We start from the raw sequence: 23887 nt of genomic DNA, 5'->3' as shown, positions 1-23887 counted from the left end.
AGTTCAGCTTGGTGCCCTGGACAGGAACCCTGTGATTCTCTTTTTCCTTCCCCAGAACTGAGGGCCATCTCTGAGCAGCAGCCCTGCCTCAGCCATCTCTGAGAGACCCCCTCAGGTGAAGTGGGAGCTGGCTCGGTATCCCCGCCGGAACCCCAAACACTGTTGCCTCATGTGGCGTTGGTGTTCAGGGTCCAGAGAGTCCAGAGAGGTGGTTGGGGTGCAGAGGACAGGGTTTCTAGCCCTCCAAGCCTGCAGAGAAGGCGGGAAAGCCTTGGGAAGCAGGGCCTCCTGTGCTGGGGGCTGGACAGGGTGTGATCCTGGCCTGATGGCAGCAGGCACTGGGCCACCAGCCTCCGGCCGGGGCAGGGAGAGGAGTTACTGTAAGTGGATGAGGCAGGTGTTCCTGGTCAGCTGGAGATCTGGATGCGGGAAGCACGTGAGTGAAGATGACAGCAGCGGGCCGGGTGACTTTCCCTCCGCTCAGCCCCCACCTCTGCCCTCAGCTCTGACTCGGCCTTCTGAGCACCCGGCCTTCCCTCTGGGTACACAGTGGCTCCTGTGGGCAGAATTCCTCGCATTCAGTCCGTTGTCTGGAAGAGGGAGGTGATTGGGTGGAATTCCCATGCCAGATATGCTGCCAGGGGCACCCTGAGGGGCTGCCAAGGGGGCCCCATGAGCGCTAGAGCTGCTGGTCTTGTGACGTGGGCACCTGTCTGCCAGGCCCGGGCACGGGCCCAGGGTCACGCTCACGCCGGGGCTCCCGTCAGCTGACTATTTTGGGCTCTTGCTGACCCGGGCCAAAGTCAGGCCTTGGCCAAGAGGACTCCGAGGCAGCGTCCCCGTCCCCAGAGGCCGGCTCTGGTTTCAGCTATATAAACAGAGAAGGACATGTTGCTGTGGAGGCTGCTTCACCTCCTGAGCCCACTCAGCTAGCACACAGCCCGGCCGGCAGGGCAGGCTGACTGGGCAGTCACGTCTCTTCCCACAGGGCTCCTCCAGGCCACCAAGAAGAGGCCCCAACCAGCCCTGGGAGTCTCCCTTGGTGCAGTGGTCCGGGACCTCTGAGAATCAAAGCAGGTCGTGTGGAGGAAGCTGGTGAGTCTTAGGAATGGGGAAACCAAGGCACTGAGGCTGGGCCATTTGGATCTCTTTTCATCATGACTTTCTGAGCTGTGGCTTCTTTGGCCTCAAGAGGAGGGATGGAGGGGGAAACAGGGTGGTCAGTCCTCTCAAGGAATGAGAGTGAAAGCTTGACGGCCCCGGGATGGTGGGATTTGGACCACTTTTGTGGTTGAGAACCAGGAGACGTGGAAGTCTCCTTCCTCAGAGATCTGCAACAGGCTGTTCAATCCTCCTATCCTGTTGACCCAGCCTAGATAAGGCCCTGGTCTGCTCAGGCTGGGGAGGGACACTGGAGAGAGCTGGGTGTCAGACAGGCCCCTTGGTGAGGTCCCCGGCCCCCTCGCTGGTTGGGACTTGGGATCTGAACCCACAGATTGATGTCTCTGAACCCTCGACCCTTGCCCTGCCCTCCTAGCCTGGCTTCCCGGCTGCTTGGGTGCCTGAGAAGCAGGGCTGAAGTGAGGCCTGGAGGGGCCGCCAAGCAGCTTGCCACAAACACACTCCCTGGGAGCCAGGCCAGGGGCTAGGGCCGGTGTGGAACAAGTGGGGCTTCTTACGTGGGAGGCTGCGTGCTCTCCTCCTTGGTTCTCGAAAGGAAAAAAAAAATTTTCCCTTTCTGAACGTGAGTCTCTAAACGAATCCAGAGCCTGTGACTAAAAATACTTTAACAATAGGAAAATGCATCAGTCTTTCCGGCTGGGACTCGTTATCAGAGGGTTTTTATTTTGGAATTTGAAATTTTGCCCAAGGAGGCTGGGTGGAGACCTTGGGCAGGGGCAGGAGAACTTGGTGGGTTGTTGATGTTCTGCAAGGTGGTGGGAGACCCTCCAAGGGTGGGGGAGAGAGGAGCTGGCCAGGATCTGAGCAACCTGAGGGGATGGAAAGAGAGCTGAGGAAGGTGCAAATGAGGCGTGGGCCAGCTTTTCCCAAGGAACTCCGTGATCTTGTCTGTGTTTTTCAGTTCTGTCTGGATGTTCTTCCTGAAGGCTAGTCTTGTTCTTTTATGCTGTATGTTGATTCTTTCTGGCCTGAGAGGGGGCTGGGGGTGGAGAAATTACTTGACTGAAAATGACCTCTGTGGAGAGAGGTCTGATCTCCTTAATCAACCAGCTGTCTTCAGAGTATCAATTGAGCACTTGCTGCATGCAGTCTGGAATTTTCCTGGTGCTGGGTGGAGCCCCATCTCTGGACACACTCTCTTTTCCTCTCACTCAGCCCTGGAGGGGAGAGGCGGGGCAGGGGTGCTATTTATCTCCGATTCTTGGGGGAGGAGGGTGCGGGCCCCCCTAGTTGAGCTGATGGCCCTGGTGTCTCCTTTCTGTGCCCGCCACAGGATTCTGCTCTAGAGCCCAGGTCCCCAGACAGAGCTCCCATTTCACTGTGGAGCCTCCCCCTTCTGTCAGTGAATTCTCACAGCACTGGGATTTGTGATGTTGTCAGCGTTGGGCAGATGAGGAAACGCTCTGGGAGAGGGCAAGGGACTGGCCCGGGTCACACACCAGGCTTGCTGGCTCCTGGTCAAAGAGGCATCTGAGAGTTCCTGTATCTTTTGCCCTGATGGGGGCTGGGCGAGACATGGAGAGCGGTGGCTGACCTATGTGTCCTTGGGAGCCAGTTTTCCCGGAGGGAACAACATGCCTGGCCATGGCAGGACCTGGGCCAGGGCCAGAAGATGGTCACGCCTGGGCCTTACCCCGCATCCCCAGTTCCCAGAGCCGTCTGTGGCAGCCCCCTGGGGCAGTAGGCAGCACTTCCCTGCCCACAGCGCAAATCCCCCTGCTCGATGCTGATGCTGGGGGCAGGAAGAGGAAGTGGCCGGGTCAGGCCTGGTGATGGGTCCTGGGGCTCAGGAGGGGAAGCTTGGCGGGGAGGAGGCAAAGCTCACTCCCTCTGCCCCCGCCCCCCCCGGGAAGGGTGTGGAGGCCCATGGGTGGGGATGGTCTTGGTGAAAGTAGGACAAGTTCCTGCCCTTTGCTCAGCAGGGGCGGGGGCCAGCCTGACTGTGTGTGTGGGGGGGTGCAGTGTGGGAAAGGGGCAGTGCAGTTCCACTTCCTCCATCTCCTATTCACCCACCGTCTTGACTGGGGGACGATGGTGCACTCTGGCTGCCCATTTGGGGCTTGCCCTGGGCTACGTACTGTTTGAGGATGCCTACTGCCAAGGTAGGGGAGACAGGGCCTTGCTTTCATGTTTACATATTGGTTGCGGGGAGGGATGGTCTGAGCACGTAAGTCCATGGGCTGCAAAGGATTTGACGAGCAGGGATCAGGGCCTAGCTGAGCGATTCAGAAAACACACTGAGAGAGGAGACCTTTCTTGTGCTAGATACTGCAGGCTCTCCTAACCGTAGCTATGCTGAGTCTGTGTTGATAGAACAAATACATGAGAAACACCCTCCGTTTCTCTGTGATTTCAGTAAATGCCAGCGGCATCTGCATCCATTTGAATTGGTGTATCTCTCCCATCTAGACATGATTATTTGGGCTTCCCTGGTGGATCAGACGGTAAAAATATGTCTGCAACGTAGACCTGGGTTTCATCCCTGGGTTGGGAAGATCCTATGGAGGAGGGCATGGCAACCCACTCCAGTATTCTTGCCTGGAGAATTCTATGGACAGAGGAGCCTGGCAGTCTATACAGTCCATGGGGTCGCAAAGAGTCGGACACGACTGCACATTTTGTAAATAAACATTTTATTTCTGAGAGTATAACATACATACACAAAAGCATACAAACCATAGATGTGAAATCTTGAGAGTGTACAGTTTGATGACTTTTTCATAGTGAAGACACCCAGGTGACCATCGTTCAGACGAGGAACTGGGATGCTTCCAGTTCCCACAGAGATCTCCTTGTAGGCATTGCTGTTTTCAATTTACAGGCCGTGTGTGTACCTGGCTCTGTGGTTAGACTTATGAGACTCATATCTCACAGGGTCAGAAGCCACAGCTCTGGAGTTCAGAGTTGAGGGCAGTGGGTCCAGCATAGAGCTGGGAGTTAGCAGGGATCAGGGGTGGGGTTCTGATTCCTGGCCCCTAAGCCTCCATCTCCTTATTTATAAAATGCAGGTGGTAATTCCAAACATAGAAGGTTAGGGAGAGGGTGAAATGGAAGAATCCATGCAGTGTCCTAAGCCGAGGCTTAGGACACTGACCCTTCATTGGTATTCCCTACTCCTCACACCCCCAAATCTTCCGGTGAGAAGGTACTTATTACGAGTCAGGCTGGTCCAGGAGTGGGGGATGAGCTGAAGTCTTAGAAGGTCGGTGGGATTAGAGTAGAAGGAAGAGGAACAATGTGCCCAGTGGGTGGTGGGAAGGTTTAAGCCCAAGGTCTTTGTACTGGGGCAGTGGGGAGCCTGGTGGTGGTGACAGCACTTGGGCTGTGCTGTGGGAGTCTGCCCTTGGGCAGCTCTCTCTTGTCTCCAGCATGACATCTTTCCCTGCCCTTCCTGTGTTATCCTGGCCCTGCCTTACTTTCTGGTCCTCACCTCAAAGTTTTGGATACCTCTCATCCCGTGGTTATTACTTGTCCCTTTCCACCACTTATCTCCCCTACAATGAGCTGTTCACTCTGACCTTGCTTATCTTAAGGGCTGGACTTAGTGAGGTCCCTTGGAGTCTCCATCTGCCCTTGGACCAGCTTATGCTTCAGGCCTCCCAAAGTTTGCATCTGTTATGCCTTTTCACCTTAGTTGGGTTCTACTAAGATTCTCTGGATTCAGAGCCCAAGGCCACCCTCCCTGAAGGCCATCTGGCCGGCAGGGATGAAGCTCAAGGTCCCCCAGTCCCTCTCCCCTCTGTCTTAGGCTAGGGGCTCCTGGCTGTGTTCCTACAGAGGGACTCTGCCCTTTTCTCCTTATTTTCAGAGTGTAATGTGTTCTGAGACGCCAGCATCCCCCGCCTCCACAAGCATGGCCAGGTGGCAGCTGTTCTTGCCTCTCCCACCCTCTGCCTTCGGGACAGCAAGACTACTGCCTCCAAACCTGCCATCTCCCGCCCAGGTGGGGCCTGGGCTGCCCGCACAGCTCCGGAGGCTAGATGCTGAGATGTGGAGATGTAGGCTGGGAACCTGGACTGCTCCTTACCACACTTGAGTTCCCTGAGGCTCCTGGGTGGACTTTCCCATGGGAGGGTAGGGATGGTCTGTGTTGCTTTTTACAAATGGAAAGTGGTGGGGTGAATAGGAGGTGCTAGGGCTCAAGGCTGCTGACTCAGCTTTCAAAGAGCCGTTAGGGCTGCAGCTAATACACCTGTTTTTGTTTTGTGTTTTTGCTGGTGAGGTTTGGAGGGAAGAACACTGACCTGACTAATCAACTTTTGCTACCATACTAGAATTGTTTTATTTTCTGAGGAAGGCCCTGCTGGGGTGGGTGGGGAGGGGGGCTAGGTGGGGAAACCAGCCTGTGACATGACTGGATTAGTTTCACCAGCCCAGACTTGCCTGTGCCTCTGAGCAAGGTGCAGCTCTTCTGCGCGCCCTTGGGTCCTAATCTGCAAAGTGGGAAGACATGAATTAGTGATTTCAAAGCAGGTTTAAACTGTGGAATTCGTGTTTTTCCCAAGTAACATCTTAATGCAAAAGCCTAAGACAAAGAAAAACAAAACTTTGGTTAAAGATCATCCTACCCACACTTCACCTTCATGAAGGTGGCCTTGAAGGGTCTTTGGAAGATGGTTTAGCAAAGGCCAGAGCTCTCCAAAGACTGGTCCGTGTTGAGAGCGTATGCTGCGATGGGGGAGCTGTGCTAGGTTCTGACTGAAAGATACTGATGTTACTACATGGAGCCTGCTCCGTCCGTCCTGGATTGTAGGGTTTGAAGAGACAAACGGTGAAGGGGCGGTTTCTTAGTGGGTGTGGGCAGGGAGAAGGGCAAGTCACTGGCTTCGCTCCGATGCTCTGCTGCCTTCAAGCGCCAGTGAGGCACGGGCCATGGCTGCAATAGGAATAGAGGATCCAAGATTTTGGATTTTAGATCCAAATCCAAAATATGATTTCAGAAGAAAATGAAAAGTAGCATGTGAGGCTTCAAAAGCAGAGATGGGAGGTGGGCAAGGAGTGCAGAGACAGCAGATGGTAGAGAATGGGTGATGTTTTTGAAGTGCCGGTGGGACCTTTGAGTGGGCACAACTGAGGGCTGGAGAGCAGGGTGTGGGAAACCTGAGAGGGAGGTGAGAATGAAGTGAGGAGCAGGAAGCGCCTCAAGGGTAGAGGGAAGTGCTGTTGGGTGACCAGGGGAAGCGAGAGTGGAGTCCTTGGTCACAGGCTCCGTGTGGACAGGGGGAGGGGAGGGGTTCTCCTAAATATCAGCCTTTTTTCCTTCCTGTCTTATCGAAGGTTCTGGCTCTCCAGACTTGGGGCACCCCAGGGACGTGAGGGGTGACAGCCCCATCTAGGGAAGGCTGCAGGTGGCTGCAGCCTGGCCTGTGCCCTGGTGCACGTGAAAGACACCCTGTCTGCAGGTGCTGGAGGTGAGGTGGGAGGGAGGGCTCATGCGCAGCGGAGGGGGTGAAGGGATCCCCTAGAGATGTAGTCAGGCTCCACCCGTGTGCCAGCACCTTGCTCTGTGACCTTGAGCAAGTGTCATTATTCCTCTGAGCCCGTTTATTTATAAAATGGGGAAGAGTCGGCACAAATTCGATAAGATTTCTCAGGCTCCACCCGGTTCTGAAATTCGGTAATTTCCCAATTAGAGTTGCTCTCACCGTGTCAGGGGCCGGGGAGGATAGTGGTGAAAAATCTAGTTCAGCTGTGAAGCACAGCTTTGGCCTGTCTGGGGCCTGGCGAATCCCTGCCCTCTAGAAGATACTTTGCATAAGAAATTGGGGGGAGGGAGTAGGGAGTAAGTGTGTGTCTGTGTGGTGTGGGGTACTGTGCTGTCTGCCGTCCCTGGCCAAACTCTCAGAACGAGACCCCGCTGGTTCCCCGGGGGGCGTCCCTGAGTTGCCCAGCCCAAGGCCTGCCGGGCCGCCCAGCCAGGCAGTGGCACCCCAAGCCAGCAGGGAAGGCTGGGGAAGGTGCAGAGGCGGAGCCAGGCGCAGTCGTGGCTCCCAGGAGCACCCGGAGGGTTAGGAGATCCTCGTCCGGGGAAGCCCCGCGGCTTCGGAGCTAGAGCGCCCTCTTCTCGGGCTGTGGCCCTCGGGCCTATTTTCTGCCCCGGGGGGCCGGGGTCCTGGGGCCGGCCAGCGGAGCCTTGCGAGTCCGCGAGCTGCTATTTTTAGCCGGCGCGGCGGGCGCGAGGGGACTATTTATAGATCAAACAATCCGCGCTCCCTGCGTCAATGGAACCCCGCGTGCGTCACGCGCGCAGACATTCCAGGCCCCCCCTCTCGCCCCGCCCCCTCGGGCTCCCCGGCCCCGCGCCTCCCCCTGGCCGCCTCCCGCCGGAACCGCGCCGCCCCCCGCGCCCTTGTATGGCCAAAGCTCGCCGGGCCGCGTGCGTCAGTGGCGCCCCCGCCCCTCCCCGTGCGTCACGGAGCGCTTAAGAGCAGGGTCCGGCGCGGCCGGGAGTCCCAGTGGTGGAGGCTGCGAAAGTTGGGGGGAGTGTGCAAGACCTCGGGAGCGCACGCGGGACCAGGCTGCGACTTGGGGCGCCGGTCCCCGGCAGGGGGAGCAGAAGCCAGCCGGGTAGGTGCCCCCTGGAAAGCGTGCATCTCAGCGGGGCTCTCCGTTTTGGTTTTGTGGCGGGGAGGAAGGAGGGGGTTGTTGCATGGAGATGAGTGTTTGCGAGGACCGAAAGAATGTTTTGGGGTTAGCATGAAGGAGGGCGAGTATAGGATGCAACTCTGGCATGGGGGTTAGGGGTTGGAACGGGATGAAGACCCAGATGGGACTGGAGTCTACTGGGTGCTGTGTATGTGTTTTGGGAGGCGGGGGTCTGTGCAAGGTGGAAGCCTCAGAGTTCAGTAGGAGGCTGGCTAGAGTTCAGTCTCCCAGGGTCCCTTAGTTGGCACAGGGCACCCAGGACTTAGTTGCTGATGGGGGTCTCAGTACAGTGTGGGGAAAGGGGCACAGAGTTTTGGGCTGCTGGGATCCGACTCCTTCCAGGATTGGATTTCCAAAAGGGTCTCCTTCTTCTCAGCTTGTCAGCTCACTCCTATACCCCTAGTTGTTTTCTTAACACTTATTCTTAATGCTGTGGGTTAGTTTCTAGGGTTCCCCAGTTGGAAGTTTCTGCCTGAACTATCTTAGGAGAGGTCTGGATTGTCCAAGCAAATGGCTTAACATTGGTGACTGAGCTGTGGAGGGGGTGCTGGTGTGTGTTGGAATAAAAGAGGCTGCTTACGGCAGAGCACAGTCTCTGGAAGCATAGGGAAGATTGTTTTTTAGTGTAGCTTGAATCTGTGTGTGTGTGAGAGAGAGAGAGAGGTGGAAAGCTTGGTCCTTGGGGATCCTTGATTGAGAGAGAGGTGGAAAGGTTGGTCCTTGGGGATCTTGATTGAAGTTGCTGATGTTGGAGTCTCTGGTGGGGTACCACCTAGAGGATCCCTCTCCCCAGTCTCTGTCGGATCAGACAGGTAGGGTGCAGCCTGAGGCTTTTTTAGCACAACAGGTGCAAACCACATTGTTGCCAAGACCTGCCTGAAGCCGGATTCTCCTTGCTCCTTCCTTCAACCCCGCCTCTTCCTTCTCCTTGTGTCCCTGCCAAAGGCTAGATGGAGGTCCGTATCTTGTGTCATTAAGTACCTGCATGAAGGCAGGAGTGGGGGTAGTTTGTGGGGGTTGATCCGGATGTGGGACTTCCAAGTGGAGAAAAGGGATTTGAATAAGTCTGGAATGCCCAGCCCTGTCCTGCGTAGCTGCTGGCTCTTTTACTCCACCCCAAAGCCTTCCCTGCCAGGCTGTCATAGCGCAAACAGACGGGGCCAGCCTTATCACTTGCAGGTACTTTATGCCTGTGGATGGGCGCCACTGGTTGGTGGGGCCAAAGTTTCTAGGGGCTCTGTTGTCTGGGTTGGTTGTGGGAGTGTCAGGACAGGGGTGGAGCTGCCCTGTCCAGGGCCCAAGGAGGCGGGAGAAAGCCTATTACGGGAGATTCCCCAGGCTCTTGGCCGGGAGGTAATGCCAGCTTTTGCCCCCTCCTGCTGTCCCCCTTGATTATGGCACTCCCTGTTTCAGCTTGCTTTTTTCCCCAGCCTCCCTCCCTGACTGATGAGGCCAGGGTCACGGAGACCCCGGGCAAGGAGGTAGGATGAGAGCCTCCTCTCTACGTTAACTTTTGACTTGTCTGTGAACCTAAAGGTCCCTCTGAATGATTCTCTCTGCTCCTTCAGATTCCTCTGCATTTGAGGGAGTGTAAGCCCCCTTTGCCTGAGCTCCTGGGTTATTCAGGGCACAGAACTCTTTAGTGGAGGGACCCAGACTTCCATCACCCCCAGCAGGCTTATCCTCTGGCCTGCATAGCCATCTCAGGTAGTCTGCTGGACTCTTGAGTGCTCTTGTTAAAATAATAGGGGGAGATGCTGCGGGGATAGCAGAGAAGTTCCCTTTCAGGACTTCAAGTCCAGGGGCTGCTCTCCTCACCACACTGCCCCCTCCAGCATATGGCCTTTAAAGGTCTGGAGCCCTGTTACCTGATCCCTTGGGGTACTGGGGAAGGAGGTCGGGCTCCTTTCCTCTTTGCTTCTGGGAGCATCCCAGGCAGTGTAGAGTGGGTGCCCATCCCCAGATGGCAGGACTGGGGTGCGCGTGGGATCTACAGCCTTTGCTCAGTATGTAGGGTGAGGGTGGGGTTGGGGATGGGGGTAGGGACAGGCTAATTGCTGTCTAGGCTGCTTTCATAGGCAGCTGGGCCTTCACTCCCAGCTCCTCTTCCACTTGCAGGATGTTGTTCTTCAGCTCAGGCACTGTTGGGGGAGGAGGGGAGGGGGTTTTGCAGAGACTGAGCCATGCCTGGGAATATTCCCAGAAGTGCCAGGTTGGAGGAACGGCGTATCTGCTCCCTGGACTGGGCTCCGGCTTTGCCTGGCTGCCTCTCCCACCCACCCTTCTCCCAGCCCCCACTCGCGCCTTACCCAGTTAGGGAGAGGCAGGGGGCTGGACGAACACAGCTTTCCCCTGTTCCAGCAGAGAAATGCTGGCTACATGCCCTCCCTAGGGTTCCCAGGCTGCCCAGGGTGTGGCTGGCCTTCCGACTTGAGCCCACTCTTGCTGGGACCTTGCCCAGGGACTTTGTGACATGGATGTTGAGATGGTACACTGGCCAGGTGCCAGGATTCCTGGGTACTGTGGTGGGCTGTGGCCCCAGTGCCTCAATGTCCCATGTCTGGCTGGGAGTCCTGCCACCTGGCCGCTCAGGGTCCTATACTTAGAGGTCAGGCTTCAGGTCTCTTACTGACTTCTCCCTCCCCCCTGTTTTGGTCTCTTCCCTCTCCAGAGATGCCCTGTATCCAAGCCCAGTATGGGACACCAGCACCAAGCCCAGGACCCCGTGACCACCTGGCCGGCGACCTCCTGACCCCCGAGCTCAGCAAGCCCATCATGGACCTGGCCAGCCCCGAGGCGGCCCCCGCTGTCCCTACCACCTTGCCCAGCTTCAGCACCTTCATGGATGGCTACACAGGGGAGTTTGACACCTTTCTCTACCAACTGCCGGGCACGGCCCAGCCGTGCTCCTCGGCCTCCTCCTCGGCGTCCTCCACGTCCTCATCGTCAGCCACCTCCCCAGCCTCTGCTTCCTTCAAGTTCGAGGACTTCCAGGTGTACGGCTGCTACCCTGGCACGCTGAGTGGCCCTCTGGACGAGACCCTGTCCTCCAGCGGCTCTGACTACTATGGCAGTCCCTGCTCAGCACCGTCACCATCCACGCCCAGCTTCCAGCCACCCCAGCTCTCTCCCTGGGATGGCTCCTTCGGCCCCTTCTCGCCCAGTCAGACTTATGAAGGCCTGCGGGCATGGACAGAGCAGCTGCCCAAGGCTTCTGGGCCCCCCCAGCCGCCGGCCTTCTTTTCCTTCAGCCCTCCCCCCGGCCCCAGTCCCAGCCTGGCCCCAAGCCCCCTGAAGCTGTTCCCCTCGCAGGCCACCCACCAGTTGGGGGAGGGAGAGAGCTATTCCATGCCAACAGCGTTCCCAGGCCTGGTGCCCACTTCTCCCCACCTTGATGGCTCGGGGAGGCTCGACGCGCCCGTGACCTCTGCCAAGGCCAGGAGTGGGGCTCCGGGTGGAAGCGAGGGCCGATGTGCTGTGTGTGGGGACAATGCTTCCTGCCAGCATTATGGTGTCCGCACCTGTGAGGGCTGCAAAGGCTTCTTCAAGGTACTGGGCCACCCTGGGTGTAGCTTTTTATGAGAAGTGGGGCAGGCTGGTCTGTCACCCCAGTGGGCTTTGTGGTGGCTTCGATTGGGTTCTCCTTCCAACAGTCTGCTCTTTAGGAAGAGGGCAGGCTTGGCCCGGTGGGCTGCCATCCACGGAGCAGGGAACTGGGATCTTCATGCTGACACTGGGGTGGTAGAGAGATGGAGGGAGGGGGTGAGAGTGGGGCAGAGGGTGCAGGCTGCGGGGTTACCCAGGAGGGGGAGTTTCTGCGGCCGGCCTCTGGTTTTCCTCTGCCTGGCCTCCCCCTACTCAAGGTCCTGGTGGGAAGGAGGGGGGTGCCCAGGCACTCGTGTTCCTGGCACGAGATGAAAGGATCTGAGGAGAGGGCTTGGTGCTGGAGGGCTGGGGGTGGACTTGGGAACAGGCTGTGTGTTTGTCCCAGCGCTGGGTGCCTGCTTCACTGCCCGTCCCCACCCCCGGCCCCTCCTTAGCCCTCTCGTGTCTGCCTCAGGGAAGGGGCAGGCGGACACAGGCACGTTAAGAAGTGTCAGTGTCTGGGCTGCTGGGGAGCCCCTTGCCCCTCATCCTGTGTCCTGAGGGTAAGACCGAACCCTCCCCCAGTGTCCCCAAGACTTTTTTTCTTCCTCCCCCAACCCATCCATCTTATCCTCCCCTGCCACCCAAATGTTAGAAAAATAGTTGTGAACAGAGAGCGCTTTTGTCTGCAATGGCAGTAGGATCTGAACAGGCCCCTCCCCTGGGCTCCCCCCCACCCCCACCCCACACTCTGACAGCCTGTTCCGTGTTGGCCCCCCCCGCCCCCAGCGCACAGTGCAGAAAAATGCCAAGTACATCTGCCTGGCTAACAAGGACTGCCCTGTGGACAAGAGGCGGCGAAACCGCTGCCAGTTCTGCCGCTTCCAGAAGTGCCTGGCCGTGGGCATGGTGAAGGAAGGTGGGTGGTTGGGACAGGCCCCGAGGGGCAGAGGTGGGCCAGAGCGGGGTGGGGCACACAGAGCCCCCCACCCCCGGACATCTGTCCTGGTGGGCCACCGGGGAGGGCATGCCTGGGCCTTACGTCCTCCCCCGCCTCCAGTCCACCTGCCTTCCTTGTGGGAGTGGAGGTCACTGCAGGGTCCCCTGGGTTCTCGGGGGCTCTAGCTCCTCATACTTGGGCGTGCTTCTCGCACTGGGGTGCACAGCTTGGGCTGGGAATCCCTTACCTGGGCCCCTTTCTCCTTGCCTCACTCCTGCCCGTTTCTCTGCAGTTGTCCGGACAGACAGCCTGAAAGGACGGCGGGGTCGGCTCCCTTCAAAGCCCAAGCAGCCCCCAGAAACCTCCCCAGCCCACCTACTCACCTCCCTGGTCCGGGCGCACCTGGACTCGGGGCCCAGCACTTCTAAACTGGACTACTCCAAGGTGAGGCCCTGCCCAACCCACATTCGGCACTTCCTACACGTGAGAAAGCCACCCGCCCAGCCCCCAGTTCCACAGATCGAAAAGAGGGTTGGCCCCTCTAGGCTGACCAGATGGAAAAATGTACCCCTCTGGGCAGTGGCCAATTAAAAAAAAAAAATGTGCTCCTTCCAGCAGCCTCGGCTCTGGGTTAACAGGCGAGAAGTTGGCGAGCATGCGTGGGCGGGATCTCGGCTCTGTTCTCACCCTTGGGGTCTGGCATCCCGGGGCGTGACACGGCTGCACACAGCCGCCTGGGTGTGGGGCTCTTCCTGGGGTCTGACCCCGTTGGACCACCTGCCAGTTCCAGGAGCTGGCGCTGCCCCACTTCGGGAAAGAGGATGCTGGGGATGTGCAGCAGTTCTACGACCTGCTCTCGGGTTCCCTGGAGGTGATCCGCAAGTGGGCCGAGAAGATCCCCGGCTTTGCCGAACTGTCTCCTGGAGACCAGGACCTGCTGCTGGAGTCTGCCTTTCTGGAGCTCTTTATTCTCCGTCTGGCCTACCGGTGAGTGTCCCACGGAGTGTTGAGCCCTCGGCCGGCGCCCTGCCCTCCAGCCCCACCTCCTGACGGCTGTCTGCACCCCCACCTGCCAGGTCTAAACCAGCCGAGGGGAAGCTCATCTTCTGCTCAGGCCTGGTGCTGCACCGCCTGCAGTGCGCCCGTGGCTTCGGGGACTGGATCGACAGCATCCTGGCCTTTTCTCGCTCCCTGCACAGCTTGGTGGTCGACATCCCCGCCTTCGCCTGCCTCTCTGCGCTTGTCCTCATCACAGGTGGGAGGCCGGTCCCCAGACCCAGGGAGATGGGGAGGGCCTGAGGGCCTGGCTCTGGATGTGCCGGTGTCTGGTGTTTCCTGGGCCCCCTGCATTGTGGAGTGAGGGTGACGAGATGTGGAGTGAGGGTGACCAGATGTGGAGAGGGCAGGCATGGCTCAGGGCAATGTAGTTGGCAGTTGGCAGAGCCGGGTTTCAGGCCTAGCTGTGGCTGACTACAAACCATCAGTCCCTGACATAGCCCAGGTGACTCAAGATCCTGATTGTGTAGGTGTCATGTGTGGCCTAAAGTTTGGTTTTTTTTTTTAAATCTTACTGAATCATGTTGCATGGAAATTTTCACAAAGTGTATGCACATAAATAACACACAGATCAAGAAACAGACACGGGGCTTCCGTGGTGCCTCGGTAGAGAATCCGCCCGTCAACGCAGGAGACACGGGTTCAATCCCTGATCTGGAAGAGTCCCACATGCTGTGGAGCACCTAAGTGCCTGTGCCATAACTACTGAGCCTGTGCTTTAGAGCCCAGGAATCACAACTATTGAAGCCCATGAGCTGTAACTGTTGAAACCTCCTGCTCTAGAGCCTGTACTCTGCAATAAGAGAAGTCCTATAGTGAGAAGCCTGTGCACCATAACTAGAGCGTAGCCCCTGCTCGTTGCAGCTGGAGAAAGCCCCCGTAGCAACTGAGACCCAGCACAGCCAAAAATAACTAAATAAATAAAATTATATTTTAAAAAAGAAACAGGGATGACCAGGACCCCAGAACCCCTCCTTGTGCCCCCTTTTAGTCATTAGCCCCCCGAAGGGTAGCTGCCACTCTGACTGCTAACAGCACTAATTAGCTGTGCTGGTTGTGTACTTCGTGTAAATGTGTAAACGTAATTGTGCAAGAGACGAGCTTTTGGCATTAAATGCGAAGGTTTTCAGGTCTTCATTTGTTAAAGCACCAGAATCTGCCCCATCTCTTTCTTTTTAAAAAATATTTACTCATTTATTTGACCGCATCAGGTCTTAGTTGTGGCACACAGGATCTTTTGTCGTGGCGCAAGGACTCTAGTTATGGTTCGTGAGCTACAGAGCACATGGGCCTTGCTAGTTGAGGCATGTGGGATCTTAGTTCCCCTACCAGGGAGCACGCCTCTGTCCCCTGCACTGCGAGGCGGATTCTTAACTACTGCACCACCAGGGAAGTCCCCGACCAGGGACTTCCCCTGCCCCATCTCTTTTTCAGTTAATTTTTTAAGTTAAGTTTCACAAGGCTACATAGGACCAAAAAAACTGTAGAACAGAATCTGAGGTACTTTCGGCTGCAGAGAGAGCACTGGATTTTGAGGCCTGCTTTCTCTGGAGGTGACGTCTGTAATGCTGCTACACAAACCCAGGGTTTCTCACAATAGTCTGGGGTGTTAGTTGCTCAGTCATGTCCAGCTCTTTGCAACCCCATGGACTGTAGCCTGCCAAGCTCCTCTGTCCATGGAATTCTCCAGGCAAGAATACTGGAATGGGTAGTCATTCCCTTCTCCAGGGGATTTTCCTGACACAGGGACCAAACTCTGGTCTCCTGCATTGCAGGCGGATTCTTTACCATCTGGGGTGGGGGCGACCAAAACCCAAAAAAACACTGGGCTAGTCAGTAAAAGCTGCTTAAGGTTTTATTTCCTCTCTGTGACCTTAGGCAAGTCTTGTAACCTCTCTGGGCCTCACTTTGTCCCTCGGAAGATGAGGATGACGAGCACTGCTGCCTTGCTGGGCTTCTGGTGGGGCGCCTGTGCTTCTGTGGAGTGCAGGGGGGCGTGGGAGATGGTCTGTAGCAGTAGCCCCAGAGACCTGGGGGCAGCCGACTCTGCAGGGGAGAGGGGCGTTGGGTTCTGGGCAGTGCGCCTAATCCCACACCTTGTCCCCCGCTCCACTGCAGACCGGCACGGGCTGCAGGAGCCTCGCCGGGTAGAGGAGCTGCAGAACCGCATCGCCAGCTGCCTGAAGGAGCACGTCTCGGCCGAGGCGGGTGAGCCCCAGCCGGCCAGCTGCCTGTCGCGCCTGCTGGGCAAGCTGCCCGAGCTGCGGACCCTGTGCACCCAGGGCTTGCAGCGCATCTTCTACCTCAAGCTGGAGGACCTGGTGCCCCCTCCACCCATTGTCGACAAGATCTTTATGGACACGCTGCCCTTCTGACCCTGGCCCGGGAACATGCGCGCACTCGGTGTGCGGGCTCATAATGCCACCCCATGTGCCTTTAGCCCATGGCCCACGGACCCCCGGAGCATCACCCCGGCCTGGGCCTGAGCTGCAGACTGGCTGCCCCTCCGCCTTTTTCTCTGGGAGGTCAGCAGGGAGCTCATGCCCTGGGGGAGAGGGATGCATTCACAGGGGTGACCCTTACTATTTGTCTTACCCCCCCAGCCCAGCCCTGGTCTTCATGTTTTTGTAAGATAAACCGTTTTTAACACACACACCGCCATGCTGTAAATAAGCCGAATGCTGCTGTAAATACAGGAAGGAAGAGGTTGAGGTGGGAGTGGGGGTTGGGAGGGAGGAATGGGCCCCCACCAGCCGCCTCCTACTTACTCTCTTGCCGCCCTCCTTCCACATGTACATAGACTCACTCTAGGAGGAAGACAGATGACAGATTCTGACATTTATATTTGTGTATTTTCCTGGATTTATAGTATGTGACTTTTCTGATTAATATATTTAATATATTGAATAAAAAATAGACATGTAGCTGAAGCTGAGATCCTGTCTATCTCTGGCACCCTCTACCCATACCACCCACCCCCACAATGGCATAATAGAGACACAGGTGGCTCCTGTAAGCCTTTATTCTTGGGCAGCCCAAGCCAGGTGGCATATGGGAGCTTAGTTCGCCGACCAGGAATCGAATCCACACCCCCTGCGGTGGAAGTGTTGAGTCCTAACCACTGCACCACCAGGGAAGTCCCATAAATCTTGCATGTTACCAACTTGGCTAACAGGCCTCAGTTTACTCATTTATAAAAGGTGAAAGTAATGACACCTACTTCATGGGATTGTTAGGCAAAGCACTCAGACTAGTTTCTGACATGGAGCAAGCCTCTGGTGAACAGGCCAGGCTCGTGGATGGGGCCTGTGCTGGGGGCCAGTTCGTCCACCAGCTTTGCCTGGAAGTTCCTAACCTGAAGCCCCAGCTCACATGTCCCCTGGGAGCGTGGGTGGGGTGCTCAGTGTAGGGCTGGGTCCAGGGAAGCCCAGGATGATGGTAGCTACTGTCCTTAGTAGAAGTTTTTCCCCATCCCCACTTTCAGTATCCCTCCCCACAAGCCTAGTGCCCCAGCAGCAGGACCCAGGTTATGGTAACCCTGACCTTCTTGGCAGGAAGACTGAGTCCCCTGCTTGTGCCCAAGTGCCCCCAAGTAGGTTCTCCAACTCCCAAGCCCATCAGATGCTTAGCTGGCTTAAAATGCAAATTCCTTGGCTCTACCCCAGAGACTGGGATTTGACAAGGGGCGGGGCCCATGGAGCTCAACTTTCACCCAGCACCCAGGTGCCTGTGAGGCTGGAGGTCTGGGAGCCACTCTTTGGAGAAACACAAATGTAGAACTGACCCTATACTGAAGTCCAAGGTAGCTGGCTGCCACGCAGGGCCCGGCCCCCTACCCTGCGCTCTGTGCAAGAGGACCCTTGACCCAGGACCCTTGAACCTCCATCCCCACAGCCTCTAGGAACTGGCTGAATGAGGGCAGCCCCTGCCTGATGGAAGCTCAACAAAACAGGGCTCTGCTCCGGAGTAGCACAGAATCCAGGGCCTTCCCTGGTGCTTCAGCCCCCGCCTACAGGTTCCCCAGGGAGTCCCCCACCACCTGCCCTCACTCAGGTTTTGGGATGATGGCTGAACCCCAGGTTTTCTGAAGGGTCCATGTGGGGGTGGGCTGGGGAGTCCTGGGCCCTGTGCATGATGACCGCCACCCCCCTCAGTGTGTGAACATCCAAGCCCATGTCCCTGGCAGCCCGGCCAGAGCCTCTGAGTTGTCACAGCCCTGGCACCTGGTGAGGCAGGGGTAGGGGGTGGGGTGGTCAGGAGATGTGCTTCGTTTCTCAGCCCTGCCTCCAACTCCATGCTTCTTTCTGAGATGCCCCGCTCCCTCACTGAGCCTTGGTTTCCTGTTTGTTCCGTGTGGAGGGGAGTCTGGTGGCAATACTCTGGTTAGGAGGAGAGCTTGCTGGGAAATCTCCCACCAGCTGTAGCTGGATTGAGTCTCTCCCTTTGGGTCACCCTTTGGCACAGACAGATGTAGAGTACATGGCAGGCCCCCGGGGAAGGCAAAGGTGCTTGAGAAGATGCGTCCCAGGGTCAGGAAGCAGGCAGGGCAGTGGAGAATTTTGGTCCCTACAGGTATCTAGGCACCATGGTAAGGACAGCAGCTACCACACCCGCTTCATCATCCACTGAGTTCATATATTTGCTATTTCTAGTCCTCGACACCACCTCATGAGGAACGCATGCAATAGAGGAGAGTGAAGAGAGCAAGGACTCCAGAACCAGACTACCTGGCTTTTTAAAAAATCTTTTCCTAGCTGTGAAATTTGGGGCAAGTCACTGCACCTTTCTGCGCCTCAGTGTTTTCATCCATGTTGTTGTTCAGTCGCTAATATGTGTCTGACGCTTTGTGACCTCCCGGACTGCAGCACGCCAGGCTCCTCTGTCCTCCACTGTCTCCCAGAGTTTGCTCAAATTCATGTCTATTGAGTTGGTGACGCTATCTCACTATCTCATCCACCCCCTTCTTTTGCCTTCAACCTTTCCCAGCATCAAGGTCTTATCCAATGAGCTGGCTTTTCACATCAGGTGGTCAAAGTATTGGAGCTTCAGCTTGAGCATCTGTAAGTGGGGAAAATAGTTGCACCTATTTCACAAAGTTGCTATAATTGGTTACAAGGTGAATGTATACAAAGTTGTTTCCAGCAGTGCCTGCCAGGTAGCAAGCACCAATAAATAATAGCTATTGTTTTCACCAAAGAGGAGAATTCATTTCAGAGAAAAGGAAATGACTTTCCCAAGGTCACTTGACTTCTAAGTGGCTGAGCTGGGTGGGTCTAACTACTGTACTTAATCACTAGGTCTCCCAGTACAGGGCCTTGTAAGTTGAAGAAACACCATGGACAGTGGCTTCTTTCCAGAACTTGGGCGATAGGGGCACAGGCTGGGGGTGCTGATTTCTCCAGCCCCGCCCTGCCCCACCCAAGGCCTGATGCCTGAAGGCAGGCCCTTTCTTTCCAACTAGCAACTGGAAGAACTGGCCTCTGAGTCTTGCTAGGGGCTGGGAGGATGAACAAGGGGGCATTGAGCCTGGTGGGGCCTCACAATGGCCGCTCTGTCCCTGCAGCCTGGGGGCTGGGTCATTTCCGTTGGGGACAATAGTCAAAAGGCAGTGACGCCGGCAGGGCCTGGAATCCCAGGCGGGATTTTCCGAGGCCTCAAAGCTTTCTGTTTGTCCTCACAGGAGACCCAGGAAGCCTGCCTCCCTCTGTCCCCCACCTCACCCACGCTGGGCCCCGTGCCCAGAGGCCCCCAGTCCGGAGGTGCCACAGTGAAGGGGCTATAGTTCTGAGGTCTAAGGTCTGAGTGAGTAGGGGCTGATGGCCCTTCACTAGGGCCTGGGATGGAAGAAGTTGCCGTGGTTATGGAGGGAGGTGACGAGGGTCGGCCTCAAGGAGGCGGAGAAGCTTCTGACCCTCACAGGCTGTACGGCACCTCACGGTTGCTCTGAATGTCCAGTGTACCGGGCTGGATGGTAGCTGGCCTTGTGGCTGCAGAGAGAAGCGTATGAGAATTTGTCAGAGGTTGGCAGCTGGGGACAGTCCGCAGGTCTAGTGATGTCCTTCCATGGCTATGAGAAGCTATGTTGGGCCTGTTCTGGTTGAGGGCGGTGCTGGGTTGCCTCAGGTAAGAGCTGGGCCTGGGGATTCCCAGGGTGTTTTAGCTTAAATCCAGATGAGCCCCAGCCTCACCAAGTCCCCGACTTTAGCAGTGAACTCAGGGCTGCTGGGTCTTCTCAGAACATGAGGCTGAAGGGATGAGCCTCTGTCCATCCGCTTGCTGCCCTGTCCAGGCCCGGTCTTACAGCCCTACAGCTCAGCCAGCAGCTTCTCTGTGTTACCTGGAGCCCCAGACCTCTGCTCCTCCCTGCTCCAGGCTCAGGCTGCTGCCAGCTCTGCCCTGGTCCCAGGCTGGGGGCTGTTGGGTAAGGCCTAGGCCGCCCAGTGGGACTTGGAAACTTCCAGTCTGCTGTGGGAAGGGCAGGAAGGTGTATAGGACTGAGGAATCCCCTCTCCACCCACTCAATATCTCCTTCACCACGCAGCTGGGAACATTCTGAGGGCAGGGGGCACATTTCAGGGTCCCCAGCTGGACTCAGAGCTGCCTGAGGGCCCTGGGGCCCTGGAGTCTCTGGCCTTGGCGTCTGCCTCCTGCCCCCCACCCCTAGGCCCATGTTCCGGCCATGCTGCCCATCACCCCTGCTCCCCTTTGCTTCCTGCTGGGCCCTGACCCTGCCAGGCCAGGGAGGGGGCCACTTGAGGTCTCCTCAAGGTCTCACACAGGTGCTGGCTCAGGACCATAAATCATGCCGGCACGGCTGTGAGGGCTGGGGGTGGCAGCTGGGCCGGGGAGGGGAGTGCGGGGGGGCCCTTCTTGGTACATGCTGCGTTAGCAGGGAGCAGTGCCCAGCTGGGAGCTGGGCGGGCGGGTGCTGACTGTTGCTGCCCTCATCCAGGCACATCAGAGCAACAGGGCCCCCACCCAGGGAGTCTAGCATCAGGGTCACCCAAGTGGAAGACCTGGACCCATCCCAGGTAACTGGGGTACCATGAGGATAGACACAGAAGTGACCCTGCATGATGGGAAACCTGGGAGAGAAAAGTACCGCCCCCCGCCCCAGGAGTAGGTGGAGACACTCCCTTATGAAGGGTGGGTAAACAGGCCTCTTTTCTTGCATGGATAGTCTCGCAGAATCCTCTGCCCCAAAGAACAACAGTCATGCACACACCTCCCAAAGGAACAGAGGCACAGACCTTGCAGGAAGGAGAGCTTGACCCCTTCCCTCTGGGAGACAGACACAGAGACAAAGCCCCGCCCCAGCTGGCCAGAGAGATAAACACAGATCCTCTGGGAGACAGAGACATCCCCATCACAAAAGGACAGAGCCCCACGCATCCTGGGGCAGAGGGCAGCCACTGTGCCACCTCCTGCCCTGCCCGGGTCTTGAGGCTCCTGACGAGGCTGGGATGGGAGGCCCCTCTTTCTCACGCTCTCTGTCCCTCTCCCGTCCGCCCAGCCATTTCCTCTGCCTTGAAGGGGGCGGTGAGGCGGGGGGCGGGGGGGGGGGGGTGGCGGTGGGAGTGACAGCCCAGAAAGAGTGGGAAGCAGAGTGGCCCCTGCCCAGGACCCCAGGGGGCAGATGTCAGAAGCGGACAGCTGGTCCTCCTCGCCCCCGCGTCCTGGCTCGGACTAGAGGGTCGGAAGGCAGGGTGCTGGCTGCCCAGCCAAGCTGGCCACTGTCAGGAGCCCCCAGCCTGACGTCAGTCCCACTCATTGTTGCTGCTGAGGCTTGAGTCACTCCCTGTGACGCACGGGGGTCAGCTCTGGAGCGGCCGGGGGTGGCTTCAGGGCTTAGCTCTCCCCTGGGTGCACTGGGACGGGGTGGGGCCATCTGAGGCCACAGTCGCCTTGCGAAGCCAGCTGCCTACTCCCAAGGTCTTGGGTTGGCCTTCAAGGTCCCTCCGCAAGCTTTTGCCGCAGACGTGCCTCAGAGGGCCTTCGCCAGTTGCCTGTCTGCCCGGCTGGCCGTGACTCTGACTGAGAAGTCAGCTCCCCCTGTGCTGGCCCGTCCTGCCTCAGAACGCTCGGTTTCCACCCTTGCTGAGACCTCTCCCTCTAGCTCCTTTCTCTTTCTTCAGGAAGCCTCCCCAGTATAATTCCCTGGGGCCCCACTTCTTCCTGGAATTGCCAACCCCTCTTCTTGTCCAGGAATTGCCAACCCCCCTTCTTGTCCATCTCCTCGGGTTGCTGTTGTCCCGGTTTCCTCCTGGTGCCCAGTCACCTCCCAACTTGCTGAGAGCAGGGCCTGGGACTCCTTTTCACTCTGACTGTGTCACTTTCTATTCCAGGCCACGGGCATCTTTCTGGGATTACAGAAGTGGCTTCCATCCTGACCCCTCTGGCCCCTGCAGAACCTGCTGTCATTTTTTCATACCCTTTCTTGTGCTCTCTCATCCAGGTGCAACTCCTAGTCCAGCTCCCATGTGAGACTCTGAGGCCTTCCCGGAGGGCCAGGATTGCAACTTGTCCCCCTTGGTAGGACATGGGCCTGGCATGGGGACAAGTTTCACAGGTGCAGCATGATTGCATGATTCCATCTGGGTCATCAGGAGTGCTGGTGGAAGATGGGAGAATTCGTTCCACACAGACTCATTTTGAGGGGCTGAGACGCACCCCCCCCCACCCTATGTTCCTGACAGGACCACCCAGATGGGTGTAAGACTTAGGGTCAGAGTTACAGTGATAATGGCCCTTTAAGGATTCAGGGAGGTATGAGGAGGCAAGGATTGGCCAGGATCTGGGCCTGAGATAGGAGAGGTGAGAGGTCTCAACCTCATCCTCGGGCAGAAAAGGCTCCAGGGATGGGGTGAGGTGTGGAGGGAGGAGAGTGGGAAAAAATACTGGCAGAGGACTTCTCTGGTGGTCCAGTAGTTAGGACTCCACACTTCCAGTGCAGGGGGCATGGGTTCAATCCCTGGTCGGGAACTAAGATCCCACATGCTGTGTGACATAGCCAAAAGATAAAAAGGAAAAAGAAAAAAAAATGACTGGCAGAATGAGGAAAGAGTAGCTGCGTGGCCTTGGCAAATGTATTAGTCAGGATTCTCCAGAGAAATAGAACCAATAGGATGTGTATATATAGAAAGAGATTTATTATGAGGAATTGGCTCATGTGATTATGGAAGCTGACAGGTCCCAAGATTTGCAGTCAGCAAGCTGGAGATCCAGAAGAGCTGATGGTGTGATTCCAAATGCTGGCAGGCTCGAGGCCCAGGAGGAGCTGATAGTTTGGTTCAAGTCTGAAGGTAGGGGAAAAAAAAAAAAAAAACTGATGTCTCAACTTGAAAGTAATCAGGGAGGGTGAGAACCTTTTATTCTATTCAAGCCTTCAACTGACTGGTTGGGGCTCACCCATACATAGAGGCTTCCCTGGTGGCTCAGACTGTAAAGAATCTGCCTGCAATTCAGGAAACCCGGGTTTGATCCCTGGGTCAGGAAGATTCCCCAGAGAAGGAAATGGCAACCCACTCCAGTATTCTTGCCTAGAGAATACCATGGACAGAGGAGCCTGGCCGGCTACAGTCCATGGGGTTGCAAAGAGTCAGACACGACCCAGCTACTAACACTATTACTATTACCCTCACTAGGGAAGGTAATCTGCTTTGTTGTTGTTTAGTCCCTAAGTTGTGTCCAACTCTTTTGTGACCCCATAGATTACAGTCTGCTAGGCTCCTCTGTCCATGGGATTTCCCAGGCAAGAATCCTGGAGCAGTTGTCACTTCCTTCTCTGGGGGGATCTTCTCGACCCAGGAAGTGAATCCATGCCTCTTGCATCTCCTGCATTGGCAGACAGATTCTTTACCACTGAGCCACCAGGGAAGCCACACTAAGTCTGTGATTCAAACGTTTTTCTTCCAGAAACACCCTCATGGACACACTCAGAATAATATTTGACCAGATGTCTGGGCACTCTGTGGCACAGTCAAGTTGACGCATAAAATATGCCATCATAGCTTGTCACTCTATATCACTGAGCCTCAGTTTCATTATCTGTAAACTGGGGAGAAATGATACTTAATTTCCAAGGCAGTTGGAGAAATCAACACACTAGTGCATGTGAAGTGCTGGTGTGGTGCCTTGCAAAGCTCTGTGACAGGTAGTTCTGAGGATGGTGATGTCAGGACAGTGGCAGGGAAAGCTCCGGAGGTGAGTGTGTCAGGGTATAGAGTGCCTTCAGTCACTCCCCACACTCTCCGGCAGCCTGAGGAAGTTAGGCTGTTTTTCTATTTTCCTGGCCATGCCACATAGCATACGGGATCTTAGTTCCCTGACCAGGGATGGAATCAGCGTCCCCTGCAGCAGAGGAGCAGGGTCTCCACCACTGGACCACCAGAGAAGTCCCTAGGCTCTTTCCTCCCCCTCCCCAGGGCTGGTTCTAACCCCCCTGGTTCCCCCTCCTTTGCCTTCTCACAGATCCTCCCC

The 23887-nt window shown here is 56.7% G+C and overlaps 1 protein-coding gene across 4 annotated transcripts; it reads left to right on the top strand.

Annotated features, from left to right (window-relative positions):
* Window positions 1-145: 145 nt before the first annotated feature.
* On the top strand, window positions 146-16332 carry NR4A1 (nuclear receptor subfamily 4 group A member 1). Of its 4 annotated transcripts, none has more exons than XM_061127459.1 (7): window positions 146-1095; window positions 10499-11376; window positions 12202-12331; window positions 12645-12796; window positions 13137-13339; window positions 13429-13607; window positions 15527-16332. In XM_061127459.1, the coding sequence occupies exons 2-7, from the start codon at window positions 10501-10503 to the stop codon at window positions 15781-15783; spliced, it is 1797 nt and encodes a 598-aa protein (XP_060983442.1). In that variant the 5' UTR covers window positions 146-1095; window positions 10499-10500; the 3' UTR covers window positions 15784-16332. The 4 variants fall into 4 exon arrangements, with proteins under 4 accessions (XP_060983442.1, XP_060983451.1, XP_060983458.1 ...); XM_061127468.1 differs by lacking the exon at window positions 146-1095 and adding an exon at window positions 3187-3284; XM_061127475.1 differs by lacking the exon at window positions 146-1095 and adding an exon at window positions 6488-6593.
* Window positions 16333-23887: the final 7555 nt, after the last annotated feature.

Source organism: Dama dama, chromosome 3 (genome assembly GCF_033118175.1).
Source record: "Dama dama isolate Ldn47 chromosome 3, ASM3311817v1, whole genome shotgun sequence".
NCBI lineage: Eukaryota > Metazoa > Chordata > Mammalia > Artiodactyla > Cervidae > Dama > Dama dama.
The sequence above is the reverse complement of the archived record's forward strand: the minus strand, read 5'-3'. Positions and strand labels throughout refer to the sequence as shown.

Excerpts from the sequence above, each read along its gene's own strand:
- NR4A1 (XM_061127459.1), top strand. The coding sequence starts at position 10,501 with ATGCCCTGTATCCAAGCCCAGTATGGGACACCAGCACCAAGCCCAGGA. Across the intron at positions 11,377-12,201 it reads GCTGCAAAGGCTTCTTCAAG|CGCACAGTGCAGAAAAATGC; the intron begins GTACTGGGCCAC and ends CCCCGCCCCCAG. Across the intron at positions 13,340-13,428 it reads ATTCTCCGTCTGGCCTACCG|GTCTAAACCAGCCGAGGGGA; the intron begins GTGAGTGTCCCA and ends CCCACCTGCCAG.